This window comes from Cydia pomonella, chromosome 23 (assembly GCF_033807575.1).
Source record: "Cydia pomonella isolate Wapato2018A chromosome 23, ilCydPomo1, whole genome shotgun sequence".
Classification (NCBI taxonomy): Eukaryota; Metazoa; Arthropoda; class Insecta; order Lepidoptera; family Tortricidae; genus Cydia; species Cydia pomonella.
This window is the reverse complement of record NC_084725.1, coordinates 2391413-2415877: the sequence shown is the minus strand read 5'-3', so window position 1 is coordinate 2415877 and position 24465 is coordinate 2391413. Positions and strand designations below refer to the sequence as shown.

Here is a 24465-nt window from a genome sequence, read left to right as displayed (position 1 = left end):
CCATGATCCAGGAAAACATCCTATTCTAAAGATTGCATTAAACAAGCAGGCGAGGAAAGTAATGGTTTTCCTAGGCAGTTCTTTAAGAATCTTAGGTGTGATTAAGTCATAGCCTGGTGCCTTTTTAGTTTCCAAAATTCGGATCATCCTTGAAATCTCTCTTGGCGACGTCGGCCTTATAGGTAAGCATAGTTGTAGATCTTGGTTTAGTATTTTATCCAGTTCACTTTCGTCATTGGAATTTTCGACACGATTTGGTTGAAATACTTCCGATAAGTGTGATGCGAAGGCTTCGGCCTTTTCTTGGTCAGTTCTTGCCCAGGAGCTACCAGTTTTTATAGGAGGACAGTGTGATTGTGATTTGTCAGTGGATTTAGATGCTTTCCACAGTGAGTGTTGATTGCGACCGTTTGGTGACATCCTTTCTAATGTGTGTTTGGTGGTATTGTTGGAAAGCGGTGGTAGCATGGTTGCATTTTATCACCTGTCCTTTCGCACTTTACATACTTGTTAGAACGTGACAGGCATGGTGACAGGCGATAATATGTACTACTAACGTAGGTTGCCGTTATCTATAAAATAATGTATGTAACGGAATTTCTGAAACCCTTCAAATAAGATCATTAAGAAAAAAATACACACAAATGTACACATTTCTTGTAACCCTTTTTCAGACCGCACCAATCTACAAGGTTTTCCTAAAAAAAAACAAATATATTCCAATTAATACATCTTCAGAAGACAAATCACACTTCCCGAAAGTGCAACCTAATTTGAACTTTATATCGGAATGCTAAAGTTGAAATTCTATTACCACGTATGTGGTCAATAAATCGTACTTTGTCTGGAACAGTGATATCCGCTGTCGTTTACAAGGGCGTAGCCAGTCAATGAACTGAGGGGGGGGGGGGGGGGGGCAAGTTGATATCTCCGGAGGCGAGGAGAGGGGCATACATTGTATGTAAAATTTGGGTTCATTGGGGCTGCCTGTACCTGTAACTCCCCTGCCTGTACCTGGCTACGCTCATGGTCGTTTATAAAAATCGCTTGTCTCTGAATCGCTACCGCACCGACCGCGCCCTTTGTTCTTGAAACTATTTTCTATCGCAGCGTTCAGCTGGCCGTACGGTATAAATACGCGCTGCTAAAATATGGCGGCCCGTGATTGATTCGATGGCGAACGGCGATCGAGATTAGGCGTACTCTGTATCTTTGGGTATTATAATAAAAGTAAAAAAAAGGCTCCTTAAGCCAGTTGAGGGTAGATAAAAACATTACATGATCAAATAATGTAGGTTAAAGTGAGGTCGTTTATTGACGGATCCAGGCGGTTTTGTATTTCATTGGGTAACCAATAAATGTTACAACTACCCGAAAATGTACAAATTGTTTAATTTAAATAATTTATAAGCATTTAGGCGGTTTTGGTAATCATTTTAACCCCTGATGCAAAAAAGAGGAGTGCTATATGTTTGATACCAATGTCTGTCTGTCTGCCTGCTACATCGTAGCTCCCAAAGGGATTTTGATTTTCGAGAAAGCGAACTCTAAGAGATAATGCTTAATAGTTTGCTTCGTTTTCTGACACTACTTGATGGTCACCAGCAACAGCTCTCCTAACTTCTTCCAAGGTTCATTTATTTCGATTTGACAAAATCATGCATCGCATGACTGGAGCAAAAAACCATACCTTTAGTTTGTCAATAATATTGAGGCCAATTGCAGTAGCTTTAAAGAAAACATAAAAGATGAATAGGATATTCAGCTTTTAACGCATAAAGGTGCGACCAGACCGCAGCTTAAAAAACGGTCACGATACGGAATCGCAGTGACGCATCGTATGCGTACCGTTTTTGACTCATACTCCCCACACCGCTGCTTAAAATACGCTGACGCACCGTAAATTGATCTGCGTAAAAATCGCAAAAAATATTACACGGAGATCTTATGGCAGACACCACACCGGTGACGTAAAAGACGCAAAGATTTGCGAACAAAAAAGATTCGCATGAAGCACGTCACTGCGATTCCGTACCGTCACCGTTTTTTAAGCAGCGGTGTGGAGAGCATGCATCAAAAACGGTACGCATACGATGCGTCACTGCGATTCCGTATCGTGACCGTTTTTTAAGCTGCGGTCTGGTCGCACCTTAAAGCGGTAAAAAAAATTACATAATTTTCTGTTAAATGTCTTATGTTTGGTGCCGTTAACATAGGTAAGAGTTTGTATCTCTTATAATGGCTTTGAAAATGATGTCTCTCCTGTCTTTTTATCAAGAAATTTGAATCACCCTCGGAAATCGCGGTAATCCTCGAAAGTCAAAATCACAAAAGCTACACACGTCAAACGGTCGACTGAAAAAACAGTTGCGAAACTGGGTGAACTCACGTCAAAAATATGCATGCATTTGTTGTCTTATTACAATGGCATAAAGTCCAGAATTGCGGACATGTTTCTGGTGTTTGGACGACTTTACGACTACTACGAAACAGCTATCAAACGTTCTGTCGGTTTGTTCGTGACGGTTACCTTTTACTTCCAAATTATTCTCCCCGATTGAAGTCTTCAGAATGTAGTTTTTTTGGGTTCCGTAGTCAACTAGGAACCCTTATAGTTTCGCCTTGTCCATAGTTAGTGCTCCGTTAGTAAAGTCGTCAATGAAAACTATAAAATTGTTTTTTTTGGTGACTCCCCTACACGAAAATAGGGTATGATTTTTTTTTCGCTTCAACCCTGTAGTGTGTGTGGGCTGTCTCTGGTCTTTCAAAACGAATATGGGTCTTCACGGACCATTTTTTGATAAATGTAATATTTTCGGAAATAAATACTCTAACAGAAAAAAAAATGTGTTCCGCTCTAACTTTTGAACCATGGGTCCAAAAAATATGAAAAAATCGTGAAAGTAAAGCTTAGTAAAGACTTCCAAGGGAAACTATAGCGAACCTGATCGGTTTAGCCGTTATTGAGTTTTTGCAAAAAGTCTATTTTGACGTACGCGTAACTATGGAAACCTACACTGAGCATACTCTTGGTCGTAACCCGACATGCTCTTGGCCGGCTTTTTCGTTTTCAAATTAGCTTTTTAAATTTTTTCTATGAAGTAACTGCATCAATAAATTGCTCTGATATTTAGATTAAGATGATATTTGTAAAATTTGACGATTTAAAAGTGCTTGTTGCTAGGCCTATTTGAATAAAGAATATATTGACTTTGTAAAAAAAAACGAGATGGATGATGGACTAACAAGTGATCCAGAGTCGCGTATTCGACTCTCGCCCGAAACAGTGAATTTTACACTTTTCATTTAGTTCTAAGCTTTGAAAGGTACCTTGGTCTATTTTTCTAAACGGTTGTTTTTATCTCCCGGCCCGATTCGAAGAATAGGATATGTTGAAGATAAGATAACGATAAGTTCTGGTTTAGGTAAGTTCTCATTTAGATATCGTTTGTATGTCGTATAATTGACAGAAGCAGCTCGATTCGGGCAACCAATGTCACTTTGACGTTAAAAATATAATTGAAATAAACTTCAATTTTGACATGTCGTTTAGTTATCGATCTTTTAAAGATCTTAAACGTGTCTTAATCATTCTTCGAATCGGGCCGTCAGTTGAAATATGTATGTATTGTATGAAAACAATGATTTTCACAGCACACGTACCCCATCTATCAAGTTCCTAGAAAGTTGACAGGGCGCACCCGGACTTTTCCATCTTTGGAAATTCTAAATATCCGCGCATATTCTTCTTGCGTACGCGCATATCATTGTTACAATCGCTTAGCTACCATGGGTCAATTTGGAGGCTAAGACTCGACCGATAAGGTTAGGTGGGGTATGATAAACACTTGTAGGGAATATAAATAGAGAAAATTAATGATATTATAAACTGAATTGTATCATAATACTAAAAACAAAAGTAGGTAACGCTTAAATAAAATCAACTTAAAAATACTTGCGTACGAGGACATTTCTCATACGGTTTCTCTTGCTTAAGCTATATAATCTTGCATTGAACATTGATCCAGTGGGTGAATACCCCTCCTTTCTTGCGATGGCCCCTCCACTGGCCCTCGATGAGCATTGCTTTTTCAAGGTTATCAGCCTAAGAAGCGCAGAATTATCCAACACCTTCCTCCTCCTTTCTCACTTCGTACATCATTACCAAATGGGATGTTTTATCTACTCAAGAGCGATCAGCGATCTAATTTGAGCTTAATAACAGATGATGATGTCAAATAAATTCACCAATGAGTTCCATTCTCTGCCTGGCGAGGGCTTGACATTCATGCATTAGATGTTACCCAAAAAACAATTTTGAATAGATGTCCTACTTCAGTTCTTTGTAAAGGTATAATTTTGAGTTACCTCGAATTACGGATGGTTACTACATTTCAACTCCATGTAAACTAGTTTTGCCACAAGCCCGAATCCCTTGCGCCTGCACATGCAATGAGAACGAACGGCCCGGCCTTTGCATTCCGGTAACCGATGGATTTATTGTAGAAGTACGTGCGATGCGTTAACGCATGCTGGTGATGCGCCAAAACGGCGCGTGGCGCGTTGGTGCATTATGCGGACTGAAATTATAAAGTACGTTATGCGTGTTTGATGGGTTGTGCATGCTATAAAGATGTTTTTATAATATTAAGAGAATAAATCAATATGATAAGGCCATTCTTACACTAATTGTCTAAGTCCCACGGTAAGCTCAACAAGGCTTGCGTTGTGGGTACTCAGGCAACGATATATATAATATACAAATACTTAAATACATAGAAAACACCCATGACTCAGGAACAAATATCTGTGCTCATCACACAAATAAATGCCCTTACCGGGATTCAAACCCCCTGGCTTCATATGCAGGGTCACTACCCACTACGCCAGACCGGTATCCAAAAAGAAGAAGAGAAGCCAAAGGTATTTGTGGCTCGTAATCTCTAATGAAAAAAAAATGCTTTCCAAGTTGACAATCTGACAACACTTGTGTTAGATACTGTTCTGCGTATATTTTGAAAGAAAATATCTTTAACGCCAAAATTTTCGAGACATGTTTGCTAGGCCGCGTTTAATCTTATAATTAATGTAGTAGTAGTTGATGCCTAGTGATATTTTTAATATCCTACCAAGTGGGAACAACCCTCTATATCTACTCAAAACTTGTTAGCAGCTCGAATTTGTGCATTTACAACAATAGTTAAAAGATAAACTTTGGACATCATAAGCGGAAATAGCCGGTAACGTGAACTTAATCGAAATTCTAAAGTCTTTACGTAAAATCATCAATGAAAATAGTTTGATGAACAAACACAAGACACAAATGTGCAAATGTAAACTCATTAAAACTACGGGCATTAAAACATCAACTCCGTAATCAAACTCAAAGGTAGAACCGAACAAACTTTGTTTACAAACATATATACTATTACTATGTTCCCTTATCAAATCAAACTATTAGGACAAGTTCCAAGAGCGCACATGCCAAAACACTCCAGTGCGTTCAACCCGCAATTTTGGCGGGAAATCTATGACGTTTACTTCATTATTTTTTTTCGCGGTCAAATTTATTTTATAGATATTGGCTCTGGTTCATCGGGGATGCCCAACTGGACTTGGCCCTGGCATCGGTTGGCGAGCCTAACTGGGGCGCCGCGTCACCGGGGCTGTGGCCAAAAACACGGTAACGAGGAAATGCCGTGAAAAAATCCGCCATCTTGAAGCGTGGCGCAACAAGTGATGCGTGCTGCGTAGATTTATAATTGGAACGCATCAGATAGAACGTGATCAAGTGATCATATTTTTTCAATGTTTTCCTGGATGATTTTCAGTGTCAGTCAATGCTTTGTTTTGTTCTACAGAAAAAAATATGCATGTAAAATGGTTGTGCAAATATAACTTGACAACACACTTGCACTTGCTTCACTGGGAATTCCTTGGATTAATGAAGTTACGTATGATCCACAAGTATGAAAAAAAACACAAGTTTCTTACTGAAACAAATGGGCCGCCAAAGGTTTAATCACAATAGTCTATGGTTTCTCAAAATATTCCAAAAATATTTATGGCGCAAATAAACTATAAACTCACATAACGGACTGTTTAAAAATGGTTCGCGGAACGCACAAATATTTGCAATCATAGCTTTTTTATTTTCCCAAAGATTGTTGATCTGAATTTGAAGTATTATTTAAACATAAAGAATTCTCGTTTTCTATTAATGCATTTTGCATTCATTAGAATTACTATCAAGTTATTACATTTTAATGTGCTTTCAAACTTCAATTGGACCCGGATATGTCCTTAAACTATTTCCAATAGAGAGGTATGGGCACTTTAAATGTTATCTCGTTTTGTGTGGTAGGACACAGCACAGCGGATGTCATTCCAGATCTAGAGCAGAGCCCAACTGGGGAAGTATCGCCACCTTTCAAAAAACGGAGTGTTAGGATCGGCAACGTGCATGTAACTCGTCCGGAGTTGATCAATGAAAGACCAGAAACGTTAGATCGGAGATCATATATCTCGTACAAAATGTTTGCCATTTTCTCAAGTTGCAATTATGTATAATAGGCAAGTACTACAATATAAGCCTTGTATGTCCCTTTGTTTCATTACCTACATTGAAATACAATGTAGGCGAATAAACAATCATAACCTATAGGACAGATAGATGTACTCGTACTCGATAAGCGATCGAGTGATATCACCGTTCCGGCAGTTGTGCCAACTATTACTATTCAGCTGTTCTCTTTTGCCAAATATTCACTTGTTTTGTTGTGATGGTATTTTGTCTTTCGTGATAATACATTACGTAGTTGAAATAATTTTAGACTTGATGAACATATTCAATCAAATATACTAAACCCGTTCGACCCGGGTATGTCCTTAAACTACGTCCAAAAGAGAGCTATGGGCATTGTGAATGTCATCTCATTTTGTGTGGTAGGGCACAGCACAGAGGATGTCATTCCAGATCTAGAGCAGAGCCCAACTGGGGAAGTACTCTACCTTACAGAAAACGGCAGTCAAATAACACTAGACCTTACTCATAGTGTTCTGTTCCTGCTAGTGAGTAAGGTTGCCAGAGCTCAACGAGGGTGCGGAGTGTTAGGGTCGGCAAAGCGCATGTAACTCTGGAGTTGCAGGTGTACATAGGCTACGGAAACTGCTTAACATCAGGCTGGCCGTATGCTTGTTTTCCACCGACGTAGTATAAAAAAGTTAGATATCTGAATAAGATAAATAAACTACTTAGGTATTACTTTTACCCACAGAATTATCATAAAGCTACTATAGGAAAAAAATACATAGAGGTTAAGATCAGCTTAAGGTATTTATCGTTAAAAAAAATTACTGAGCCGGCGGTTAGTAAAGCACCCAGTAACAAAGGTGTCATAATTCCTGCCTGACTGATTATATGTAGGTAAACTGTGGGTTTAAATGTTTAAAATCCTACGATATTTAAAATGCATGACTGCTTTCACCACAGTTAGAGTACACTTTGAAATTTTGCGTTTACCCTTTGGTATTAACATACACCGAAATAATCCTATCTCAATACATTTTCGAAAAATCCACTTACTCTTAAAAATAAACCCTAATTTTCTTTTCAAGTTCCGAAATAACATTTTTGTTTGAACTGAAAACCGCTCTATTGCCAAATATTCGCACCGTATCGCGTTTTCTGATATTTTTACGACTCCATTTTGCATTTGCCGCGTCTGGAGTGCTTTGGGAATTTATTTTTATTTCGCAAATTGAGTTAGGAAGGTCATTGCAATATCAAGGTATTTTAATATCGTTTACGTTCAGGTTATTGACAAATAAACTTGAAGATATAGCGGACTTTTTAAATTAACTATGTAGATTTTATCTTATATTTTACAATTGATCCATTGTTGTTGAACAGGTATTGTCTAGAATTCAGTTTTATGAGTCTTTTAACAAATATACTATATAAGTATAGGATCATAATATTTTTACTAGTGAGAATCTAGTTGGCTTTTTGTATTACATTTATGAAACCTATATACATTATTAACAGCTGCTGGTCTCCGAAAAATAATAAATAAACGAATGATTTTGTTTCCATAGTCTAAAAATGTGCAAGAAGTAGTTATATATTTTTTAATGATATATGAGGCTAACGCGCAGATGATGACAAGCAATTGCTATCGCTCACACCTGCAACACTAGAGGGCCTTTAAGATGGGAGGACGCCCTATTCTGAAAATTTAAAGGGATGAAATATCCGTAATTTTCCCCCTAACCTAATCTAGGGCAAGGAATGAAGTTTTTTTCATCACTGTCAAAACAGTAAATATATTACGGGTTTACGTTAGGGTATACCATAAGGGTCGGCAACGTCTTGGTGTAAAGTTTTTTTTATTCTTGGCGAAACAACGTCAGGCGCAGAACCCGCGTGGCACCGCTCCGCGAAGTTTTATGTCGTGGTGTAGGTAAACCGCCTCGACCGGGCCCGTGCTGCGTCGTGGGCGCAGACTAGGCGGTTTGCCCCATACAAGGTCCCCGGTGCGCCGCCGCCGTGCCGTGAGGCGGAGCGATACCACGACGCTACGTAGTAACGCTGTGTTCGGAGAATATGCCGGAGATTTTTACCAGTTCATGATTCATTTTTAATATACAAAGCAGTGGAGTTTCTTTCAGTTTTATATAAACTATGACATAACACCAATTTGTGATCAATATTGAGAAGATGTTTATCCAACCGTTATTGACTGCAAACTGTGTGTGTGCTTGGTTGGAAGTTGAAATAATTTTGTTTTGAATGTTTCATGTGTCATTTTGAATTCCAATTTTAGTTTATCGATAGTCAAACTTATTTTTACCAAAAGCTCTTAATAAACGTTTATAGCGTCGCTTTTAATACAGATTCATTGATATTAACTAAAGTTATCAGTTTAATAAATCAAAATAATTTACAGGTTTTTCAGCAAATTTTATTTCCTCTTAAGCTACTTATTTGGGGAGGGGTATTAAATAGGGTATCTCAGTCAGTGTTTTTATTATACATTTATAATTTTCCATGGCTTCTATATTGAAAATACAGGGTAGATGTACATACAATAAATTGATATACAGGGTAGGGCACTATTAAATTCAATATTAATTCTTGTTCTTCTTTGTCGTTACTCTGTTGTCAGAATGGTCGTGGTCGTCATATCAGGTACGGTGGAAAGCTTCACAATCCGTTTCCATTCTTTACGTACTGTAGCCCTTCTTGTACATTCGTGGAGCAGTCCATTGTCTCCGATGAGTGCATTTTTGCCTAAGTCTGACCAACTCATTGGTGACTACCGCGCCTTGTGCCTTCGATTTTTGCCTAAGTCTGACCAACTCATTGGTGACTACCGCGCCTTGTGCCTTCGATTTTTCCGCACTACAAGTCATTCCACAGATGTATCGTCTCGATGTTTAATATGCTCAAAGGAATTCAACATACGACACTGGACGATAGAAGAAAGCGCTGTTTAATACGCCATTTAATTTTAGAGTCGGCAACGCGCATGTAACACATCTGGAGTTGCAGGCGTCCATAGGCTACGGTGACTGCTTACCATCAGGCGGGCCGTATGCTTGTTTGCCACCGACGTGGTATTAATTTTTTTTTAATACAATACCGGTGAACTACCGATATTAATATATGCTCTTTATTTCAAAATAAAAGTAGCATATTTCAAAAAGCTTAACAAATCATTAAATTGAGGTAAAGAAAGCAATCTATTTCAGACTCCTTGGGTTATTTATTATTATTATGTATAAAATAATTCATCTCATAGGTTTTGAAAACTATTTGATTCTTAAAGATACCAAGGACAGTCACTGGACCCGGGTAAGTCCTTAAACTACGTCCAAAAGAGAGGTATGGGCATTGTGAATGTCATCTTGCTTAGTGTGGTAGCGCACAACACAGCGGATGTCATTCCAGATCTAGAGCAGAGCCCAATTGGGGAAGTACCTCTACCTTACAGAAAACCGCAGCCACATAACACTAGACCCTACTCATAGTGTTGTGTTCCTGCCGGTAAGGTCAACGAGGGTGCGGAGTGTTAGGGTCGGTAACGCGTATGTAACTCCTCTGGAGTTGCAGGCGTACATCAGGCGGGCTGTATGCTTGTTTGCCACCGACGTAGTATAAAAAAAGTCAATCTGTCACAATTTTTTTTAAATCTTATCGTTCATCGATCTCAAGTGCCGCATACTAAACAGGGAAACCCCAAAAATATTGCCAAAACGCTATTATTGGCCGGTTCACGAGTTCACCGAGTGCCAGGAGAATCCGTGACGTCACACGGGGTCCTGCCAACTGTCTGAGGCGTTCGCCAACTGAATGTTTTGACTGTTCTCTGTTGGCCGGTTCTTAGTTTATTGTGACGGTGGGTCGTTAAAGGTAGTGTTGTGAGTCGTGTAGAAGGTCATTCTTGATTCATCAAATAATCAGATATCTTTTGGTGTCGTCAACAAATCATCAAACATCTTTGTAGATGAAACATAGGTACCAGTTGCGTACACAGCAGAGCTTCAGCTCATTGTATGGACACGCATGTGCACGCCGGTATTGTTGTGTCGATAAAAAACCTATCGAGTGTTTTTGCAGTGAAAAATTCTTTAGCGGCGCGGCTCGTGTCAGGTCACGTGATCGTCAGATTGAAAATTCGTAAGACGGACACGTGACATCATGGTGACGTGCAAATTGAATGTCATCGAAGCCTGGTTAGTTTTGAAAAATCGTATCTTATTCAAGTGTAACATTTTATTTTCTTCATAATCAAAGTGCTGTTATAACGGTTAAAGTGGTGTAATCTTTGTTAATTGTGTTGTATTGTATCTTTGTGTTGTTGGGTGTTCATGATTGTAGATACTCAAATATTTCCTTACCAAAGAGTTATATATCTAACAGAAAAGAAGCGTGATTGTTTTACTTAAAATGATGGTGAACGATTCATTAACATTTACTGATTGTGTAGGCTCACGTCTCATGAAATACTCTGTATATGTTATATATTAACACTAAAATTCGCATTTCATAATATCTTCCACAATCAAATTTATTTAAGTAGGTATAATAGAGAATTATCTCTTTTTATAAAACTGCTACTCAATTTCTCCAAAAAATGAAAAATGCACAACGTTAATATTCAAGTTTTCACTTCTGCCGGCAGTCCCGGGGTGCAACCCGTTGTTTTTTTTTTTCATATGTTGGACTTTCTAAGAATATCTCTAATTTTGTCTTTACTTCAAGCTCGTCTAATGTGAAAGCTGTAACAGACAAGCGTACCGGACCGGCGGGTCTGGTCTGGTCTGAGGCCTGTTCGATCGTGCCGAAGGTAGTCCGTCGTACGTCTGTTAAGAACGCAGTTATAAGTGAGAGCGAGAAAGAGATATGCTGACCGGACCAACGTCGCGGTCCGGTACATCCGTTTTTTCATTAAGAGGGAAGTATATCACGTGATATACACAGTCTTAATGCTGATACAAAAAGAGAAAACGTTTTTCCACTTCGAAATATTTTCCATTTTGCATGATTTTTTAGTATGTTATTCACAATGAAAACTAGGTTAATAGGTATTACTTTTTTTTTAAATTGCATAACAAGTGTTTTTTTTTTTTTCAAAAAAGCGACACCTATAAACCTAGAATATATTATGCTGAAGCGATCTACATCAAAATCAAAGTGTTTTGGTCAAGATTTATAGTTAGTGGAAACCGTTTTCTCCCGAAATAGAATGTTCGTTAAATTCGAAAAGCTATTCTTCCCTCTTAAGTTTGACTTGGGAGTGACATAGATGTCACTTCCCGCTCATAATTTACTAAGAATATGGAATTTAGTTACCCGCGAAGAAGAGACGTGGATTACAACCAATCCTATTGGTTGATTCCCGCTCGTCTCAGTGTAAAGGCAGCTTTAATATCCATAATGGCTAAGGATACGCTATTCCCTATTTTAATTTTGATATTTAAATCTTGCCCATTATATTTACATAAATCATTAAAATTGTACTTATTGTAAATAGTTAGCTACGATTATAAAAATATCAGTAAACATGGCAAACAATATTTTATGCATTGTATCACACTACTTATACAGAATAATTTTATAAACAATCGAAAGATGTTTGACATACAAAATGAATGCTGAATAAATAATCTTTTAAATAGGTACCGTTAAGCAAAAAGCAGGACTTAAGAAAATCTTACAAGACTGGGTCGTTGAACCTTTAACAATGGACGAAGGTCACTGACCTCGTTTTTTATGGTTTGCAAATACGTCGCATTGATTTTCTTTCAAGTCCTTAAACGGGGGAAATGAATTGTGTTTATTCATTCACTAGCTTAAGGTTGTGGTGTGTACAATGTGAATAGTGAACATATGGACTAATAATGATCTATTATTAACCCTTGAGGGCCTTAAGTGGTACGTAAAAATGTAAGTTTAGAGCAGTGAATTAAAAAAATAAACGGCCAAGTGTGATTCACCCAAAGAGGGTTCCGTACAATTTTTTTTATTTTTTTATTAAAAAACTGTTTGACGATTGGCTCTAGTCACACCTGATTGAAATTGAAGACAGGGCCTAAGATGGATAGGTTCTTAATTTAACGTATTTGTTTGCCTGGTAAACTTATTTCCTTCTTCGTAAACCCTCCCCTTAAGTATAAATCCCTGACCCCATTTCCAACATACAAATACATGTGTCATATCAACATACAATTAATTGCGTATTCGACGCATGCGCCGATGTATTGTGACGGTTTGAATCATAACGTAATGTATGCAAATGCCTCATGTTTATTATGTGAGGAATTTAGGATTTACCTAACTGTGGTGCTTGCGTTTACGATTTGTCGTTAAGTTTAATCGAGTGCGGTATATATGTGACTAATGTGTGTGGGGTAAAAATAGGAAATAGTATGTGGTAGAAATTTCATGAGTTGTTTCAAATCATGTCAATATAATTTTTTCAACTGGCATTTTGCAATATCTTCCTACGTACCTTTGGGATCTTAGTTCCTATGAACTAAGATCCCAAAGATCTATGGGCTCTGTGAGCTGTAGACCTCACGGGCATATCTCAAAACTAAATAAATTATGTCTCTGCCATTTTGAAAAAAATAAAAAATGATATATATTATCGAACCTGTTCACAAATCTGTGCGTCATCGTGGATGACAGGAACTTATTGTTTCATGTTTTGAAAACTTTGCCTAATCAATGTTGTCTTAGTTGAACTCCTTTACCATTGCTATCAGATTCTGCAGTCAATTATCAAAAACTTAATATGCTTTACGACCCGATTCGAAGAATGATTAAGACACGTTTAAGGTCTTTAAAAGATCGATAACTAAACGACATGTCATAATTTACGTTATTTCGATTCCGATGTGATCCCAGTAAGGTCTATCTACGATATTTCTAACGTCAAAGTGACATTGGTGACGAGCTGCTTCTGTCAATTATACGACATGCAAAGGATATCTAAATGACTACTTGTCTAAACCAGATCTTATCGTTATCGTATCTCATTCTTCAAATCGGGCCGTTAATCTGTATCCATAAATTCATAGCTAGTCTATTGATAAAAGCTTTCAAAAGCCCGTAAGTTATGATAATGTCAGCTTATATAGCAACACCTATCATGGGTCACCTGTTGCTTATCAATCCAGTTTACCTATAAAGGTACTGTATAGGACTGACGTATTCGGTCAGTAGGCGTCACACAGGAGCCCCGTGACAGTACCTCGCACGCGAGATATATAAATCCGTCCCTCTCTAATCAATACTAGGTCTAGATACTGTCACGGCGCTGTGCTAAGCCTCTGAGCTTATTTTTCTATGGCTAAGCCTGCAGGTGAAAAATTAAAAGGATTTTTCATTTTTCATGCTCTTAAAGTGGGGCGTTGTTGTTCTAAAAAGTGTGCAATGATACGTTTGCTTTCTGCTCTAGAGCATTGTACTTCAGTACATTTTTTCTCTTTTTTATGATAAGCAATTAATATTTTGGTTTTAAACGAATTTGTTGTACAATTTCCATTCTGATAATTAAGTTCCCAACCCGTAAATAACGATATTTTTACCTAAGTATTTAATAAAAATACAATCAAAAAATACTATATATCTTTGGGGTGATTTGAACAACAAACTAAACATATTTCTTATCGGCTCGAACATAGATAACGCAATTATATTAATGTACCCATATGTGTGTTTATATATTATATACCTAAACCAAACCAATTTAAAAAAAATATAGAATACGACGTTCGCCTTGCAGCTTTTTGTCTTCCATTTTAAAAAGCCTATGTTTACTTTGTATGATGTTTTGAGCATATATTATAATAATATATCATCAAAACACTCACATATACTATGTTAATAATGTCGATCCTTTCGTACTCGTTTAGAAAAATGTTTGTATGCCATAATTAACGAATGTTTCCATTCCACAGCTATTTAAGTTATAAACTAACGAAGTTTGGATTAACTATTCCTATAAGAATTGCATTTGATCTACGGTCCATTGTCTTCAAGTTTCCTGAAAGCAGCAATATTTTACAGCTAACTGCTTGTAAAAACTTGAGAAGTTTTGTGGAAGAGTTCTCGTCGCCAAAATATAGTACCACGTTGGGCGCCAGTCAAAAAAAAGTCGGGTTCAAGTCCCTGTAACGGAAGATTGTAAAATATTCTTTTGTGTTTATATTATTGATAATTTTACCGTTATATCATATACGGGTCTAATACAAAACAAAAAGCACCGTTTCTAAGATCCTGTCATAAAAACACCCTCCTGGCAACAAAATTGTAGATACCATTTTCTTTGATATATTAATGATTTTAATTATGAAAAGACAAATACGTCAAAATTTTAAAGGTTGTTTTCACAGGCCTAGAATCGTATGTTTTCGTTAGCGGATGAATTTGTCGTTATCAAGATTTTAAAAGAAATAAATATCGGGATCTGACATTGAATATCTGTTTGTATTTTAGTTCTAATAAGTTTCTGGTTATTGGAATGTTCACAGGACGAGTTCCATCCGTTCATAGAGGCCCTGATGCCCTTCGTAAAGTCCTTTTCGTACACATGGTTCAATCTGCAAGCGGCGAAGCGGAAATATTATAAGAAACACGAAAAACGGATGAGTCTTGAAGAGGAGCGGCATACAAAGTATGAATTACAGGTAATTTTCAATGTTTATTTACAAATGGTGATTTAATAGAAAAGATAACGGTATCTATATCATGCTACGATGCGTAAACTAGTAAAATATGTATATATTGCCTGCTTTTACCACTGAAATAGGGAGTATTACTGCAATGTTCTGCCGCCAGAGTGCAGCACTGGTACCGATAGGTTATCTAACCTCGATTTTCTTGTTTCGCGGTAGACCCTCAACTCAGATGTCAGCTGTGATGGATTGTCGCAGTGGCGCCCCCTAAGCAGAGTTTTGCGTAATATTCCCTATTAACGGGGTTGAATGTATGAACTGCCAGCATCAAAAGTAACGGATCAGATTACGTGTCAAAAGTCTACCATTATCTAATAAATAGCTTAATTAAAATATATAAGTGTATGCAGAACAATTAGACTGTGACAGACACAGCCAAAATATTTAATTTGTGACCCATTTCGAATCTTGTCACAGTGTTAAACAACATGAGAGTCGCTAGAGCCTTCATACTATTGTCACCGTGATAAGGTACGAATCGGGTCACAAATTAAATCTTGTTACTGTACTTGACACGAATTAAATTGATATATCTATTTGGAGTCGGAATCTAGGATAGCAGATTTTGGAGCATTATTCCATTCGCTAGTGTCGATGTTGACTGTATAGATACAACATATGGCGAAAAACAGTACTTTACGAGTACGAGGCGAAATTATATTTCTTTGACTACTCTCCGGCAATAGTAGACAATTTGAAATTAAATTTAACCATTTTAACGGATATTCCAGAACGAAAAGGCAGAAGTAAAACAAAAATGGGCGTCGCGGCTGTTAGGAAAGTTGAGAAAGGACATCACACAGGATTGCCGGGAGGATTTCGTCCTGAGCATCACAGGGAAAAGGCCGGCTGTGTGTGTGCTCTCCAACCCAGATCAGAAGGGCAAGATGAGGAGGATAGACTGCTTGAGACAGGCTGATAAGGTGAGACAGATATATGTTTATATATAACTATAGAAATAGACAATGTTGGAAGATATTCGTCCTGAGTATCTCCGGGTCAAGGCCGGCCATATGTGTGCTCTCAAATCGAATTCAGAAGGTCAAGATGAGGAGGATAAAATGCTTGAGACAGGCTGATAAGGTAAGACAGATATATGTTTGTATATAACTATAAAAATAGAAGAAGAAGATATTCGTCCTGAGTATCACCGGGATAACGCCAGCCGTGTGTGTGCTCTCAAACCAAATTCAGAAGGCCAAGATGAGGTAGGCTGATATTTAAGATGAGATAGATATAGTTACATAATTATACGTATACTCACATGTTATCAGTAAAATTTTGACAGATAGAGTTAGACCAATATAAGTCTGCAATGATTTTGATAGCACACGAAGTGCAAGTGTTACTTATACGTTATAATTTCATAGAACGTTTGACGTTTGAACGTTGACGTTTAAAATAACACTTGCACTAGGTGTGCTATCAAAATCGTTGCAAACTTGTCCTGGTTTAACTCTATCTGAGATATCGAATTTCTAATTTGCAGTCACGGCTTTATGGTGGCGTGGATTTAGTATGCAACGACGACGGTCCAATAATTATAAAACATAATTTAGACATAGACATAACTTCAATGTCAGAACTAAGTGTCACACAGAGAGTAAAGTCCCAAAAAATCACAACAAATCCTTAAACACCCAATTTTATTTTCCAGGTGTGGCGCCTAGACCTAGTAATGGTAATACTATTCAAAGCGATACCCCTCGAGAGTACAGACGGTGAACGTCTCGAGAAGCACCCTGAATGCGCACAGCCCGGCCTCTGCGTCAACCCATACCACATCAACGTGTCCGTGAGGGAGCTAGACCTGTACCTGGCCAACTTCATCAACAGCTATGGTAATGGGAGCGACGGTCTGCCAGGTCTTTCGCTCACTTATCTAACTTGTAGATAGCTAGCATGGTGGCCAGCGGCAGTGGGGTGTCCAGCGCGCGTCTATGTTAAACAAATATATGTGATTGACTTCAGTGACGCTTAACGCAACGCTGCATGCCCCGCTGAGCTCAGGTCGATCGCCACTGATCCGCATGGTGCATGGAGAGGCGGACAGGATGCTTGTTTAACCTACCATTTAAACTACGAAATGATTAATAGGTCATGGGTACAGAACCTAAGAATCGCAAAAAAATGAGGCCCTATCATAATTACATAATAGATAATATTTTTCGGGGTTTCAGTTGGTCTCATAGTTAAAGCGTTCAGTCCTGAAATAGTGTAGTATAGACAAATAGTTTACTAAACTGCCGACTCTCTGTGTACCTACAAATGTAAAATTGCTTATGTCACTCACAAGTGGCCATCACATACATGGGCAGCTAAGGTGTTCATAAATATCTGATCAAAACTTTTATTTTACAGATGTTAAAGTGCATGTTAATTTAGAACACCTTGGCCGTTCAGATATATCTAATAGCGAGTACTAGGTGTACCTTTTATTACCCTTTTGACCGTGTACTAACAATTCGTATGCAACTATTTAAATGTTTGTCATACACCATCAAAAGTGATTAACAGCAATAATCTTTTATCAGTCTACAAAAGTAGTTAAATTATTTGAAAAGCTTTTACACCTTTCATGAGAGTCAAATGCAGATATTTTAGCATTTTGTCACATTATTTCGGCCATTCTGTTTGCTGGTCCTAAACTTCCGTGGTCTAATTATTATGACCATATGAGCCACCACAACCACCCGGTTTTGACTATAGACCGCAGAAATCCTAAATTCTGAAATTGGCCGAACCATTTCTGGCACTGAAATTAATAGATAATTTTTAACTGGATTTTGTTTTAAGCATAACATTGCATTGAATTGCATTCGTTTTTGAAAGCATTGTTATTGGAGTTGCAATAAATCGAGAGCTAGCGTTTCCTTCATCTGCTTAACAATTTTTGTTGTTAAATGTGCTGGAGCTAGAGGCATGAAAATAAAGAGGTATAAGATGCTCTGATATTAATTTATGCATCATTATCAAATTACTATTGGACCGCGAGTTTCTAAACATTTTGTCCAGATGGCCATAGCTTTTTGATCTTCATCTTGGTTTTTCAGGGCCGGATTGTACGCCTTTGGATTTCTTAAGTCCAGTCCAGATGAGATAATTTTCGCTCAATCTGATCTAACTGTCTGATCCAATCAAAAAATAGCGCACTTGATTTGGTTTTAAGACTTTGACCGATCTTTGGCTCAATCGTGTACCTACTAAACTATATAGGAGTATAATAATATCTCGTTGTATTGTATTGTAATATTTTTTAATGCTATACGAGTCGAAAGTTATTAATACATGAGTATAGTAAGTAAAACAATGTAAAATCTATCACAAGATAATTGTATATAGAAGGACTTGTAAATGTAAATATTTACCAATAAATATCATATCATATCATATCATATATCAAATGGAGATACGGACGAAACAATGCCATTCTAACTATTATGCGGGTTTGGGGGCATTTTTTAATTTCGAGCTCTCGAATGTCACTGTAAATCTAAAATTAGTGATTAAATTGTGTACGTGTGGACAATAAACAATTTTTTTCCTGGACGAATTGGTCGATTTGATGATCTCGTCTGGACGGGCCTTAAGATTTAGCTTACGGGTCATAGCTTGGTGACCTTTGATCATAAAATAAGTTCATCATATCCTTTAACAGCTAATGTGTTTCAGATATCCTAAGTGGCTCTCTCTCACCCAACCCGAGGGAGAAAGAGAACGAACACGACGCCAAGAGCAAAGGTAACGCCGGCGCTGTCGGTGTGCGGTGTGTTGTTTCTTTATCATGGTGGTCGGTTTACGAATTTCGACATAAATGCCTGTAAAAAAGAGAATAAATTATGAAAAAAATGATTGTAAAATATCTAAACCATAGTTTGAAAGTTACCATAGGATTAATAGTAAATTGATAAACCTTGACAACGACGTAATAAAATCTATCTAAAAAAATTGAAAGAAAGTCGCATCAATTTTTTTTGATTCGTTAGACAGGACGAATAGAGATTTGAAATGTTATACTCATAAATGATAACTATGATATGTGAAAATATATCTAATAGAAGGAAACGAAATGCCTTAACTAAATCTGAATCACACACTAATTATGATTTTACATCAAATATATTTCTTCAAGATTTAAATCTGACGTAAAGTTTGGTACTGAAATTCATTTGGTAACTCGTCATATAGCAAGTGCATTCACAAGAATACTACAAGATTGAAAGTCTAAACTCGTTGTAGCTTAAGTCAGTCACCGATGACACAAAGTTGTTTAGTTTTAAAATAGCTTTTATAATTAGATGTTACAATTTCTGAAACCAAATGAACGCAGCGGGGGGTCTAATAATCACTACTATTTAAAACTAAACGATAATATCCCAAAAGGCAAAGTGACAGAAGTCCTTATAAATAAAACTGATAAAAAATATTATCAAATTTATGGCAAAATTACTGCTGTGTTTGTACTGTTTTTTAATAAGATAATAAAATATGACATTGATGCATCAAGACGGTTTGCTTACAAATGGCCTGCCGGAAAACGCGAAAATCGAAATTTAATTATCCGCCTCGCTCGACTACGCAAGAGTGATAGAGATGTTAGATAATGAAATTTCGATGTTCTTGTTTCGCGGTAGACCCTCAGGATGTGATGGATCGTGGTAGTGGCGCCCCCTACGCAGAGTTTCGCGTAATATTCCCAGATACAATGCACTGATGGTTGTCAAAACTATCACCGATTCCTTCGCATAAAACTCGACGTGTCTAGTTTTTTCAAAACAGTAAAATATCAAATCTTAAAAATATAATGATGATGCTCAGTTCTATTACAAAAAATCACAATTTAGAATAAGGATTATGAAACAAAAGAATAAAATAACATAAACCATACCAAAACTGGTTCAGTCCACTCAAACAGTTTTTTTTTATTACGGAGTAAGGTCAATGTGGAGAAGACTGCCATATAAAATTCATGGCAGGGAATACCATCATCGGAAACCGTTTAAATTTCCAAACCGTTATCATGTACTCAACGCAAAACCTTTTAATTTCGTTCGTAAAACCGTTATTTTTTAGGAGAATATTTTCATAAAGTTCTTGTTAGATTAACCGGTTTAGAACGATAAAAACCGGTTTCTTCCTAGGTCGGTGTCTTTGTTTACTCGGTACACCACCTGGCCGGCCGGGTTCGTCGAATAAACCGGTTTACATAGGTAATAATAAAGTTCTTAACATGTTCGCGATCTTATGAAAGTTTTTTAGTCTATTTTTAAAAGATTCCGAGCCTTGCATAGAGCAAGGACTTTCGTAATTGTATACATTTGTCGGTCAGACACTGATGCGCAAGATTTAAAAGCGATAAAAGAGCTTATAGAAGGTCTACCCTTAGGCCTCCCCCACATAGACCTTAAATGTAAAATTATTAATATTACTGGTACACTGGTATAGGTTTTGATATACGTTGTCACAAATTCTGTTTGTATTAAAAAAAAAAAAAAGTACACTGACCATAACGTTTACTTCTAAAGAAACAACATAACCCATGATTGGTGTTGCACAGTGTCTTTCAAATTTTCTTTAATTTTCTCTAGTAATTTGTGGATTTTTAAATCTTAATCCCGCATTGGCTTGCTCTCACACCTTTCATGCTTTTTGGTTTCAAAATTATTTTCTGATTTGGACGTATTTTTGTCTTTAAATCTTTACTGTGAGCGAAGGTTTAAATCATGATTTGATTTTATTGAAAAATTGTTCATTTACGCAGTTTTGTTTGCACTGACTGATAATCGACTAATTTCTATGATTTCTTGTATACCTTATACTGTTTTCATTTTAAAAGGTTATCTGGAAGATATTTCTTTAACGTTCAAGATTATCTACTACTACCTATATTACTAAGAACAATTCATAATGCTTTTTGTCGACAATACATTTCTATAGGGACTGATTCTATCTCGTATTTAGAAATTATTTCATGAATTTTCGCTCACTAGTATTGATTTGATCATGCTCGTTTGTTGTTATTTGTACATGTAGTCGGTGTTCTTTCTCTTTCACTCTTTTTATCTCCGTATGTGCCGATGCTTTTCTAACGTATACTTCATTTTAGTTACAGAAAAGCATTGACGTTTTTCAGTTTTAAATGATAATTGACGATGAGTCGATGCAGCCAAAAATGTCAGCTGTTTCAACGACATTATATGTAGCTATAGTTCGTGTCATCCACGATGACGCGCAGATTTGTCTAATTTAACCTTTAATGACATGACATTACGATTCAAGGCAGTATGCTTTTTATATTATATCTAGAATGTAAATACTATTAAAGATGCACTGAAAAGAAAGATTATAAATATATCACTAAATACAATGGTTACGACCTTTTTGTTCTTTGGCTTCTATGACTTATCTGTCTTGAAATATCAGTCACATCTCTTATTATAAATAGACTTGATATTTTTGGTATGCGATGTCTCATCCAGAGGAATGTATATGTGGCTTTCTGTAAATATGCCCCCTGTATTTGTATGGAAAATTACTATAGACCATTGGATATAGTATTAGATATACATAGATTCGGTTCTAGCGTTCATACAGTTGTATGGATCCTTGAACTGTTTAGTTTCTAGTTGTTGGTTCATTTCAGCAATATGAAGTGGTCCATGTTTTATCTCGGATTTTAGAGAAAAAAACTATAAATTTTGTTCATTTTTTAATTCTTATTAATTATTTACACATTTTGGTATTTGTCCATCTTGCAAATCAATTACACAATTTTGATGTAAGTAACATTGTTGTTATATTTACATTCAAATAGAACGTTACCACGTTCAGTGTTTAATACTTTCTACAGTACTTAAACATTTTAGTATTAACCGATGTTTTTCACTTCTAAATTTATTTTTATCCGACTTCAGGATTTCAAAAGGAGGAGTTTCTTAGAATGTTTTTTTTTTTCTTTTATATTTGTTACTTCATAGCTCCGAAATTTCTGAACCGATTTATTTTTTGTTAGTATAACATATTTCTACACACTTCCATAATTTTTTGTTTAAAGATTTAAAAGACATGTGTAGATACAGGAGATCTACTACCCCAGTAAAATGAGCAGTAGCTCCATAATCAGCCTGATATTTGACAAGTCTCGACATATTAGTTGCTGAAATGACCCCCTAGTTTACAGAAATGTCACGCGTACTGAATGTATCTGGGAACTTTCAGGCTATAGCCACAATCCGTACAACGGAGTAATTTGCAACGATATTATTCTAGCGACCGGCGTCTTCTCGTCGAAGGAACTCTGGAAGCTGTCCAAAGGTAATCTTTACTACTCTATTACATAGATATAAGAGAAAGAATTCTTCTGAAGATTTCTACTAATATTCTTAATAAGTTTTAGGCAAAAAAATCATTTTTGGTACAAGCTTTTGTCGCTGTCTGTACTTTTCGTACCACAGGCATCTAATACTCATCGAGACAATTCTAAAATTACGAGTAATTGTTTAAGTAATCCTTACAAAGGGGCGAAAGGTCTTAGATTTAAATATAATCTTTCAGTCCTTTTATATCTACTAAATGATTAATTTTGTTTCACAATGGGTCATTTATAAATGGTTTTGCTAAGTGCTTACACTTCAAGAGCATTCACAACACACTCTACATGCTTTATTCGCTTTCTTTTGCTTTTTCTGAGAGTTGGAATTTGTATGCAGTGAGCTAGGAAGCCGAATCTCTGTTTAAAACTGATAGTTACATCTTCAGAATTACTAAACAACTATGTTTACTTGTATGAAGATACTCATATATCATGTTAATAACCTTTTACTATACTCCAGCCTCGATCCTCCAAGAAACGGGCTCAGAGTCCCCAAGCGGCTCAGGCGGCATAAAGCTCGAGTCGGGGTACTACTGCGGATACAATAGTCCCGCACCGCCCGCATTCGAGCCTCCGGCAGAGCGTGCCACGCCGTCTATGCTCGTAGGACAATGTTTCAGTAAGTGATCTTGATCTGTATACTCCAGTCTTCAAGAGGCAGGTTAATTTCAGTATAAAGCTCGAAGAAAATTGCGGGTATTAATAGCTCGTCGCCATTCGGCAGTAAACGCTACACCATATGCCTGTAGGACGATGTTTCTGTACAAGTATCCTGCAGTGAAGATTTATTTATCCAGGCTCAATCTTTTAAGAGACATGTTCAGAATCTCCGTCAAAGCACGTCACACCATCGATGCTCATCGGACAGTTCTTTAGTAAGTACTTCAACCGCCTTCAAGAGTCAGATTCACTTCAAGATTGAAACCCTCTCCAAGTTTATTTAGCGAGCTCCTTCAAGAGTTTAGAATCAAGAGGTGTCAATGCAGGTACAATAGTCCTTGCATTGACACCTCAATACTGGGGACTGGGGGTCGTGACCCACCAGGGCATCAGTTTCTCCCATGCGACGTTCCACCATCTAGTCCATTTGTCAGCAATATGTTGAGTGTGCTGAGGAGAACCAGATGGTTAGTCCACGAGAATTCTTGGTAAGTGTCGGGTATATGATGCTATTTTTTAACACTTTTGATAAAGCCGAGAAGCCGATATTTGATAACTCAGCTTGTAACTTAACGGTATACAATACACTTTTCAAGTATATATTTATAAAAATTAAAATCTATTTATGAACTTATACTTAATAAATAGATTTAATTATATGGATGTTATTTTCGTAATTTCTGAAACCATAAGAAGCGGACTTGATAGGGCCGATATGTACAATGATATAAAGGACCAATAAAAAAAATACACTTTTCTGCAGGTTATTAAGGTAGATTCCATACATGTCACGTTCCCGATAAAGTAGACCTTTTTGGGGAATGCCCCTTTAACGTATAGGTCTCGGCCCTTTTGGTCTTTTCACACATGCCTTAATCGCTTCTATCTTTTACTTCAGGTATCCCTCCCAGTTCAGCGGGTCTCAGCCAAGCCCCGCTGGTATCATCCAATACCATATTCTACCAGCACCCACCGCCGCCCACCGACACACATCCAACTGGTGAGTGACTAAGAGTACGCAGAGATAATTTGAAAGGTGCCTTTAGCCTTTTCTTGTCAAATGAACATATCAAATCAAATCTAATTTTTATCATCATTTTGTTATTAATTATTTTAATGTAACTGACAGTGTATGATTAATACCAATAAAAATTCTATCTATCTATCTATCTATCCCCGCGTACTTG

The 24465-nt window shown here is 37.0% G+C and overlaps 1 protein-coding gene across 5 annotated transcripts in view; it reads left to right on the top strand.

The window, feature by feature from the left end:
* The window catches only part of LOC133530757 (nuclear factor 1 B-type), a 94916-nt gene that overhangs the window by 56818 nt on the left and 13633 nt on the right, over positions 1 to 24465 (top strand). For 3 of the 5 annotated variants that reach the window (XR_009801372.1, XM_061868815.1, XM_061868816.1), the window contains exons 2-8: positions 15043 to 15198; positions 15978 to 16169; positions 16904 to 17111; positions 18919 to 18987; positions 22465 to 22560; positions 23079 to 23237; positions 24177 to 24278. Coding sequence is in view for 4 of the 5 variants with exons in the window: in XM_061868815.1 (XP_061724799.1) it covers positions 15043 to 15198; positions 15978 to 16169; positions 16904 to 17111; positions 18919 to 18987; positions 22465 to 22560; positions 23079 to 23237; positions 24177 to 24278 (982 nt within the window). In the remaining variant the exon portion in view is untranslated. The remainder of the gene's footprint in view (positions 1 to 15042; positions 15199 to 15977; positions 16170 to 16903; positions 17112 to 18918; positions 18988 to 22464; positions 22561 to 23078; positions 23238 to 24176; positions 24279 to 24465) is intronic. The other 2 variants (XM_061868818.1, XM_061868817.1) reach the window with 2 other exon arrangements.